General features: G+C 48.2%; 5 protein-coding genes across 5 annotated transcripts; 2 read left to right on the forward strand and 3 right to left on the reverse strand.

Annotated features, from left to right (window-relative positions):
• Positions 1-604: 604 nt before the first annotated feature.
• Positions 605-1396, forward strand: N7503_012028 (uncharacterized protein; the record flags this gene model as incomplete). The annotated part of the gene is made up of 2 exons (XM_057071574.1): positions 605-1298; positions 1347-1396. 2 exons carry the CDS (start codon positions 605-607, stop codon positions 1394-1396), a joined length of 744 nt encoding a protein of 247 aa, XP_056918185.1.
• Positions 1397-1929: 533 nt separating this feature from the next.
• N7503_012029 (putative MFS transporter) lies at positions 1930-3438 on the forward strand (the record flags this gene model as incomplete). The annotated part of the gene is made up of 2 exons (XM_057071575.1): positions 1930-2390; positions 2442-3438. 2 exons carry the CDS (start codon positions 1930-1932, stop codon positions 3436-3438), a joined length of 1458 nt encoding a protein of 485 aa, XP_056918186.1.
• A 439-nt stretch (positions 3439-3877) lies between these two features.
• Positions 3878-4570, reverse strand: N7503_012030 (uncharacterized protein; the record flags this gene model as incomplete). The annotated part of the gene is made up of 1 exon (XM_057071576.1): positions 3878-4570. The coding sequence occupies one exon, from the start codon at positions 4568-4570 to the stop codon at positions 3878-3880; it is 693 nt and encodes a 230-aa protein (XP_056918187.1).
• An 818-nt stretch (positions 4571-5388) lies between these two features.
• On the reverse strand, positions 5389-7874 carry N7503_012031 (SDA1 family protein; the record flags this gene model as incomplete). Its single annotated transcript, XM_057071577.1, has 4 exons — positions 5389-7273; positions 7339-7626; positions 7703-7738; positions 7828-7874. 4 exons carry the CDS (start codon positions 7872-7874, stop codon positions 5389-5391), a joined length of 2256 nt encoding a protein of 751 aa, XP_056918188.1.
• Positions 7875-8377: 503 nt separating this feature from the next.
• On the reverse strand, positions 8378-9412 carry N7503_012032 (40S ribosomal protein uS7; the record flags this gene model as incomplete). Its single annotated transcript, XM_057071578.1, has 5 exons — positions 8378-8501; positions 8591-8784; positions 8847-9030; positions 9226-9252; positions 9309-9412. The coding sequence occupies 5 exons, from the start codon at positions 9410-9412 to the stop codon at positions 8378-8380; spliced, it is 633 nt and encodes a 210-aa protein (XP_056918189.1).
• Positions 9413-9918: the final 506 nt, after the last annotated feature.

The raw sequence follows: 9918 nt of genomic DNA on the forward strand, positions 1-9918 counted from the left end.
CTGATTAGGCTAATTTCCGTCAAGATCTGCGCTGCTGGGGAAAAATATGGGGACAGAAGCATCTTGAACTCGCTTTGATTATGAGGGTATCAGATTCCCCGGCATGACCCTTTTTGATCATCTACATACCGTCCACTACACACTTGACAGAGACTTTCTGGAGTCATTATGCTGTATAATTGCGGGGTACATTTGACAAGATGTAACCTTTGAAAAGAAGCTCCGGCGGGGCGTTGATCTCCACCAGTCAAACATGTGGTATCTGTCTTTCTGCAGGTTTTCAGGATATTATATCCCCTTAGTCCCTGCATTGTGGGGGTCGCAGCATTGTTTCAACAGACATCATACGCTGGTTCGTCTTAAGGTATCGTTGTTTTGCAGGCACTAAAAGTTCGGTTAATTGCCTTTACGCTATTTTTTGCATACTTGAAGATGAACAAAGCATTGCCTCCGTCGCAGATCTTTCTGTGTAGAGACTTGTTCTGCATTAGCACAGGGAATTGGAGGCTATAAAATCAGCAAGATGCCATTCTCCCATACTTCTCAAAACTAAAACAAATCTTATCTCCCAAAAAAAAGGAATATGAAAAGTGACACGACCACTATGTATTCTTCATCTATCTTCCTCGCCCTCCTCCCACATCTAGCACTCGCCCTGCCAGGAATAACCATCAACAAACGCTCAAGCATCCTCATCCCCACCACCTGCTTCGACTCCAACACAACCCTGAATGAGTACTTCAACTACAACTACCCGTGGGGCGACACCCACAATGGCGCCGCCATAATGAGTAGCGCGAACGCCGTAATCTCCACCCCCGGCACTCTAACTCTAAACGCAACCTACACCGGCGGCTCGGACTACGCCTACGACTCCGGCACCGTCTGGGCCAAACAAGCATTCACCGTGGAGGAATCAGGTGGCCTGGATTTCTCTGCCGATTTCCTCGCTCCCGTGGCCACGGGAACTTGGCCTGCGTTCTGGCTCGATGGTGTGAACTCTTGGCCTCCGGAGGTCGATATTGCCGAGTGGAAGGGTACAGGCGATATCAGCTTTAACACGTTTAATACTTCCAGTGTGGTCACGGCTGATGATGTGGAGTATCCTGATCCGACGGAGTTCCATACTGTTAAGGCTGAGTTTAGGGATGAGAATGGGAGTGATGTTAGTATCAAGTTCTATCTTGATGGGACCCTGATCACGGAGCAGTATGCTAGTGGGCTTACGGGGCAGCCGTTGTATTTGATCATTGATCTGCAGATGGAGGGGAGTAGTGGGAGTCCTGGACCTACTGGAAGTAAGTTTATTTGAATCTTACTTGCAGGTCCGAAGCTAATCTTGATAGCGACGCTTTACGAGATTAAGAATTTGGAGGTGGTTAGTCAGAATTCTTGATTGGGGGAAGTCATCGGGATCTGTAACTTAGTGTACTTAACTTTGGATAACCGGGGCTCGACGTCATTTCTTTCGATGAAGGGCAACATCCTCCAGATGGTGCTATGAATAAGCTACCTCGGTCATGATCCGTCCGAAAACCCCCGTTGCCCCGATAGGGGCTCACATAGTGGGCCGGTGGAGTTTATAAGCCAGCGTACCTGATTTGACCCGACCGTTTTCCATCTGGGGAAATTTGACTCCAGACAAATTGAATTACTTGAGAACCTTATTTGCCTGCCATTATCCACGCGAAAGATGGAGATAGGAGAAATCACGGCGAATCTTTTACCTTTTAAGGTTTTACACACCCGGTGGGTGCTTATCAGCCAGCCAAGACAAGCCAAGGGATTGTCTTATCTTGCGGGGTTCGACCGCTATCTCCGTACTATGTACTACGGCAATGTAGATGATAAGCTATTTACTTCTAGTATAATTAAGATGATATTCCCACCTTCAATCCTGTACTAAGGGCTTAATCAATCATCGCAGTCATGTCTGTGTCTGAGGTCTCACCCAAACCCAAACACGATGAACATACAACTATCGCAAGTGTCGATATCGACTCCAAGGCCGAAAAGGCCTTGGTCTGGAAGTTCGATCTCCACTTGCTCCCCGTCTTGGCTATGATGTACCTTTTCAACAGTCTGGATAAGTCGAATTTGGGTAATGCAAAGACCGCCGGGCTTACAGAGACCTTGCACCTTGTCGACAACCAGTACAGCACTATTCTCAGTATATTCTATGTTCCATATGTTCTCACAGCCCCATTTCTTGGTTTGCTTGGCAAGAAATTCGGTCCCAATGTCGTGTTGCCTTGCATGATGTTAGGCTTTGGCCTATGCACTGTTCTCATGGTCGCCGTTAAGAACTTCAGTGGTCTACTTGCTATTCGCTGGTTCCTGGGTATGGCCGAGAGTGCCTTCTTTCCATTGGTCATCTACTACCAAACAACGTACGTTGGCTCACTGCTCATGATCAACTTACAATCTAACAATAAACTCAGTTTCTATCGTCGTGGTGAATTAGCCCGTCGTCTCGCTATTTTCTACGCTGCCCAGAATATCGGCTCCGCCTTTTCTGGCTTACTTGCTTTCGGCGTCTTCCAGATTCAGTCAGGACCCCTCGCATCATGGCGATACCTCTTCTTGATCGAAGGCGGCGCAACCCTAATTTGCGCCGTGTTCGCACTATGGTATCTTCCCCGCTCGGCATCTGAGGCAAGCTTCCTCACGCCCGAAGAGAAAGAACTCGCCTACCTCCGATTGCAAATTGACAGTTCGGCCGTCGTTAACGAAAAGCTGAATATTCGCGACTCATTCCGCATTTTTAAACACTGGACTAGCTGGGCTATTCTCGCTATTGAGATGTGTCTTGGTGTCCCCCTCCAGGGCGTCTCGCTCTTCTTACCTGTTATTATCGAGCGTCTGCAATACAGTACTGTCAAGACGAACTTGTATACAGTTGCGCCTAACGTTTCCGGAGCAGCTGTGCTGCTCATTCTAGCCTTCTGCAGTGATTGGACGAGATGGCGATTCCCATTCATCGCGCTTGGGTTTTTGTTCACTTTTACCGGAATGGTGATTTATGCCGCCATTGATGTTGAGAATAATATTAATGTGGCTTATTTTGCTTCCTTCCTCATGTGTTGGGGTACATCTGCGCCCTCTGTGCTGCTTGATGTCTGGTATAACAACAACATTGCCAATGAGGGACAGCGTGTCGTTTTGACTAGTATTGCCGTTCCTGTGGCTAATATGATGGGTGTTGTTGCTTCGAACATCTTTCGCAGTCAGGATGCGCCAAAGTACATCCCGGCTTTGGTCACTACCGCTGCCTTTGGTGGTGTTGGTATCGTCTTGACGATTTCTCTGGGACTTTGGATGATGTGGGATAATAAGCGGAGAGATCTAGCTCAGGGTGTGCATGTGCAGGCTAAAGATATCCCGACGGAGAATCTTCGGGACGGTCCGGCTGGGGAATGTTTCCGGTGGTTTTATTAAAAGACTATATCTCATGTATAATGACACTTTATGATAGATCTGAAATTAAGCATTCGCTATGCGATTTAAACATTTATCCTGTTTGGGTTCACTCTAACGGCAATTTCTAATTGTCGAATCATAAGACTTATCGATCCGTGTTTGAGCATCTAAGAAGCAAAAAGCTGCCTTTTGAGAAGGAATTGCTGTTATTCTAATTGTTCTAGGCAGATGTAATACGTAGTGGGTTTGGTCGAGCAATGTAGTTCAGAGGTAACAATATGCAATCCGACTGCGCGCTGCGTGGTAGATTTCAGATAAAATACAGATGATGATACAAATTATGGTACAGACAGGGTATAGATACAAAACAAAAGACTCCGACAACCAGGAACAGCAGAGAAACACCATCCAGTGGCCCTTAAAAGAAAATTTAAACCATGAATAATGAGCAGGGCGATCAAGCACAGTCCATCTGGCAGTCAGCATCAACCTCCTCTCGTCGACGAAGGAAGGTAGCCTCTTCAAAGTCATCCAAGTCCATGCCCGGGGTTTCATTCAGTTGAGCTTTGCGTTGAATCGCAAGGATACGGCGTCGCTGCTGTCCCAAGCTTGGAGACAGGATAGTTCTTCCAAGTGGAGCATCCTGCCATGGCTGGTTATCTTCCAGATCGGAGTCATCATCCGCAAATATATCGCTTCTCCCATCCAGGCGTCTCTTCTGGCCATTCAGCATGATTGGGACAGAGTCAGACGATGCGATCGATTCCTGACTGCTAGGTGGGAGGGAGAAGTCATCGCCGTCATCGGTGACGACGGATCGGCCCATTCCAGAAAATGGGGTCAGCTCGGAGTAACCGTTGGTGGTGTATGTATGAGCGACCGGTGCGTTCATCGCTGGCACACCTTTCTCCTTCTCCAGCGAGATCTGGGTCTTGTATCCATCGGCCACGGACTTGCGGACCCGCATACCGACGGAAAGAAGGGACGATTGAACTTTGGCTGGCACCACTGGAGTGGCTGAGAAGGTGGCGGTCGAGTAGTGATTGTGCGATACAGTAGCGTTGGGGGCGGTTGACCCGGCGGAGAAGTATGAGGTGATTGAGGGCTGGAAGCGCCGACGCTTGGACAGAGTACTGTTTGAGGGTTGCATCGTGAAATGTGATAGATAGAAGGAGTGGAGAGGTGGGGGTATCGAACGATTTCAAGGTGAGGGGCAGGGGGAGATTGAAGAGGGGAGAGGAAGATAAGAAATGCAGAATGACAAAATGATGCGGCTGGTAGTCTGGGAAACGCGACGCGGGTCCGTGACACGCGCTTGACACGTCTTTCAACACGCTTTTCAATTATGCCAGTTTGGGATGACACTAGGGTTTAGGGCTGTTCACGAGTCACGTGTATATCAGACTTCTAAAGTCTACAAGCACTACGGTATCCAAGCAAGAAACTGTCGTTCTTAAATGAGAATAACTCAATGATTGGTTACATTCTTGTTATTCATGAATTCAATTGTAGGACTTGACTTTCCTGATTAGCGCTGTAAATAATTCATCTGGTCATTGATCCTTCTAATGTATGTACGGAGTTATATATCCAGGTAAGGTGGGAAGGATATACTGTACATCTACCGCGCCCTCAAGTTCAATCTTTATTTTCAAGTCCTTCAAAATTTGAAGCAGTATAGATGTACCTATCAATTTCACACCATGGCTTTTTAACAAGATACCTAAATCTCAGAGTACTTACACCTGCTTATAATATTCATCCCGCAATAAAAGACGTTTGATTACAGATAGCACTGGGTTCAAATTCAACATGATCAATTGATGCTATACTACCTAGTGGTATTGACGCGCATATCAAGCTTTTGTCCCAAAACAACCTTGGAAAACAGGAAATAATTTAACGCCGCGTCCCATCGATGATAAACATTCAAAGTCTAGCAAGACATATATACCAAGAATAGACCGTCTAATTACCAATATTTCCTCTCTTTCCACCACGCTTCTTGCGGTCATGGTGAGCCTTCAACACAGCCCGAGTCTCAACCAAACTGCGCTTGTTCTTGCTTCTCGCCTTTCCGAGCGTCATAAGGAAGTTCTTCTTGCGAGCCTTCTCCTTGTTGGTGGTACTCTTTCCTAGGTCCTCCTTGCGTTCTCTCCGTTTGGCTTCCTTGCTCTTATGGTCAGCCCGATCGGTCTTACCCTCCTTGGCATGAGCAATCTTCTCCTCGCGAGTGAGCTTGGCAGCGGACAAAGCCGCGAGACCTTCGATCTCCTCGGCGGTCAGAGGATCATCGGTGTGGCGGGATTGAGGAAGTTGTCCGGGTCGACGCTTGTTGCCGGAAACAGCGGACTCCAAAGACGCCTGAGCGCGAAGCTCGGCAAGCTTGGCCAGATCGGCCGGGGTGAGAATGCGTGTGGTTGCAAGTTTGGAGAAGGCAGACTGGCGAGGAGCATCCTCCTCCTTCTTCTCTTCGACCTTCTCCTCGGCCTTCTCAGCATCCTGCTTGGCCTTCTTGGAGGGCCGATCCTTGCCCTCGTCTTCCGAGTCACTGATATCGATTTCACCGTCACTCTCGACGTTGATCCACTCACCATCAACACTGCTGTCGTCGTCATCCTCGACATTCCAGGCATCCCAGTTATCTTCTTCATCTTCTTCATCATCATCTTCAGCATCGGATGCAAGACCCTTCTCAAGTCGCTTCTTGCGGCGTTCCTCCTCCTTCCATTTCTCAAGAAGCTCCAGACCCTCGATTTCTCCGGCCTCTTCTTGACCGAAGCGTCTCTGTTCTCTGTCACCAGAACGAAGACCCATGGCGGCCTCCTTACCACGGTCACGCTTCTTGAGCATCGACGCGCCAACATCACGGTAGAGACTCAACAGACCCTTCGAGGCCATCATCACACCCTTATCCTTACTCTTCTTGTACATGACAAGATCCTGAAGCAAGGTCTCGTTCATCGCCAGAGGCTGTCGGACACAAATCTCGCGAATGGCGTTGAGACCAGCCGTAGCAACCTCTCCAGCAGAAGCCTCAGAAACGAACTCGTTGGCAATTTTCTGAATAAGAGGCTCAAGAACATCCGGAGGCACGAGATCGTGAGATGCCTGGGCCAACGATGCCAGGAACGAAGTGACTGAGGGCTGACGGGGGGTAAGGAACTTCTGGAAGTAGGAGTAGAGCGACATGATATGCAACTTGTGCAGACCGACCAGTCGAGATACTAACTGCAGAACACAGAGCTTTTGCTCCAGCTTGAGCTTAGACCGAGTGTTTTGTAGATGCTTGGCGAACAAGTTCTCAGCAAAGCCCTGGGGATCATGCAATAAGTGAAGGGCCGAAAAGTTGAGTGCGTGGGGCTGGTTCTTCTTCTTCTCCTTCTTCCTGTGAGCTTGCATCGCTTTCTGGGCAACACGGGCCTTCTTCTTGGTCTTCTTGTTGATGCCAAGCCGATGCTTGATGCCAGCAACATCAACTTCCTCGTCACTGCTTTCATCCTCCATCTCCTCACGTTCCTTGTCTCCACCGAGGAAGAAGCGCACACCACCAATGATGACCTTCTCGTTCTCTGACAAACTAGCTTCCTTCATAATTTCGACAGTCTTGGAGTCAGTCCAGATTTGGCGCTTCCATAACTCTCGGGTCAGTTTGATTGCCCAAAGAGCCTTGGAGGACGTGCGGTCTGATGTGACCAAGTTGAAAAGAACAGTCTGCATGGTACGGTTCAACTTGTGGTTGGTAGTCTTTGAGTTGGAGGTGCGCAGCTCAGACAGGATCTTCTGGAACAACAGGGCGCGCAGAGTCTTGCTAGGCGTAGAAATGAGAATCGGGAACAAGGTGTGGAGCAGACTGTAATAGAAATCATTAGTTTCCAGAACCATAGCATTCAACGGGGATTCTTTAGATTCACATACGTTGGCGAGTCCAAACAATCCTTCTTTCGCAGAAGAACAATACTTCCGACCAACTTTTCTCTCAGCTCGGGTTCCAGCACCAAGTGATGCTGCATGAGCATATCAATCAATTGTTGAGGAAAGTCCTTAAGGATCTCAGGATAACAATCGGCGACATGGGTAATAAAGTCGATCAGGTCTCGCAGTGAGATGATACCGGTATCAGTGGCCGACGTGGGCGCGGACATGAAAATTTCACGATGCGACTCATATTGGTAGTGCTGGGCACGGAAATCCTCAATGTAGGACCTGAGCGATTGCAAATGTTGTCAGTCTTTCTAATTTTCCAAGGAGAACGTATGCAGAGAGCCATGGGGCAACTTACTTGGGATCCCGGCGAATCTTGTGCTGTAGATTGGGCCTGGCAGTTATGTCAATATACCAACTCCGACGACTGGTTTAACCTAGTCCTCGGGCGCATTGCCCGATTATATGGGGAAGTGGACATACAAGTCAGCCTCAACCTTTTCCAAGGCTCCCAACTTTCTTTTCACCATCTTGTTGGTTGTCTGTAGAGACAGAGTAAGTGCTGGTGGGCGAGGTTGGGGTGTTGCAGGTCCACCGCTTTGAAACTTTTTTTTTTCTTCTGCCGTATCGATAAGCGCCCCGGGACCACTTCTCCCTTGGAATCCAGCCAACGTGGATTATCCACCTTACAATTTGATAATTGCTATTAGATTACATTTCAATTTTCCTTTTTACTCCAATCTACTTTAGAAGACAGCTTGGAAAGGCCTAGAATGGAAATAAACATTTTTGTCGTATTGAAAAGTGGCCATTATACGACCCGAGGTCTTCATCATCGTATCCCAACTACGTTGGAAAAAAGCCATCCCATTGCGATCCTTATTTTTTTTGGACTCTGCTTTCTTCTGACTGTCTCAATCTAATGTACAGCCGCGCAGATGCATGCAAAACGACTGAATCCCGCTGAAAACCCCCCGTCCACTCCAGATTCCTTAACACAGAACCAAACGGAGAACAACATCCAGAAAACCCTTTACCGGTTGGACTTGGCAACACGCTCGAGCTCGTCCTTCTTCTTAATGGCGTAAGAGTTGGAGGAACCCTTGGCGGCGTTGATCAGCTCCTCAGCGAGGCACTCGGAGATGGACTTGATGTTACTATAAGGGTTGTTAGTTTTATGCCCCAAAATTATTTGGGATGGATGTTCAATATTCCAAATCATCCAAATCGATTGATTGTAACGCACCGGAAAGAAGCCTCACGAGCACCAATGGTGAGCAGGGCAACGGCCTGGTTGACACGGCGCAGGGGAGAAACATCGACAGCCTGGCGACGGACGGTACCCTGGGAACCGATACGGGTGGAGTCCTCACGGGCACCGCTGTTGACAACGGCGTCGCACAGAACCTGGAGGGGGTTCTGGTCGGTCATGACAGCAACCTGGGAAAAACCATGTTAGAGGCTAGAAATAGGGTTGTGTGATGACTTTGGATAAGACGTACGATCTCGAAGGCGTGGGCGACAATGCGGACAGCCATAACCTTCTTACCGCTGTTACGGCCGTTCATCATGAGGGAGTTGGTGAGACGCTCAACGATGGGGCACTGAGCCTTGCGGAAACGCTTGGCGGCATAGCGACCGGCAGTGTGGGAGGTGTAGACCGGGGCGCGGATCTGGATGTAGTCGCTGTAGATGGGCAAACGAGTCAGTTTCTGTTTTTTGATATCCTTCGATGTGTTGTGCTGAATGTTGTGTATGCTGGACAGTCGTAAAATTTCGGTGTTCGATTTGTTGGCGCAAAAAAACCACGTCCCACAACCCAATTCTCCTTATTCGCGTTCGATTGAAATGATGGATTGAACCGATATAGGGTGCACTCACGTCAGAGAGATATCACGGACCTCAACACTGCATTGGATGTTAGCGATATTCAATATTGAATTCTGGTCACGGGTTTGACGCACTCGTAGCTCCATTTTCCGAAGAGCTTGATCTCGCCCTCAAGGGCAGCGATCTCCTTGGGCAGGGAGGGGTAGGCAGCGACCTCAACTTCCCCGTTGTCGGACATTTTGGCAGGGTTTCGTGGGAGGTTGTCGTTGGGTGGATGAATCGTCAAGTCGAGGCGTCTGTGACCAAGGGAAATTGGGTGCGCTCGCTTAGCCCTGTTGTGGGGGTCACATGAGATTAGGGCAGAATGCGACCGCCAATCATACCACAATAGTCATGTGACCTAAATAATCGGTTCTCAGGCAGCGGTCTAAAATCAGGCAGGAACATTGATTTGTATACAACGGGTTCTGATTACAGTTATTTGTGGTTCAATTATTGAGTCCAAGCTTTCCACCCTCGCTTATTGTATAATGAGTCAATAAATAACATTTTGAATCTTCAATTGTTTTGTCCAGGCTATACTGAAGCATATAACGCCCATTGACTCTCCTTGACTAAAACCTTTTTTTATCTACTACATAGACACTTGATGTAATGGGAAAGGTCATCCCAGGTGAACCCCGAAGCCATCCCAATTGATAGAAGTTTCGAAACCAGAGAACATCAATGTTACTAATCATTCTT

This window comes from Penicillium pulvis, assembly GCF_028828015.1.
Source record: "Penicillium pulvis strain IBT 33274 chromosome Unknown scaffold_8_segment0_segment0, whole genome shotgun sequence".
NCBI classification, from domain to species: domain Eukaryota; kingdom Fungi; phylum Ascomycota; class Eurotiomycetes; order Eurotiales; family Aspergillaceae; genus Penicillium; species Penicillium pulvis.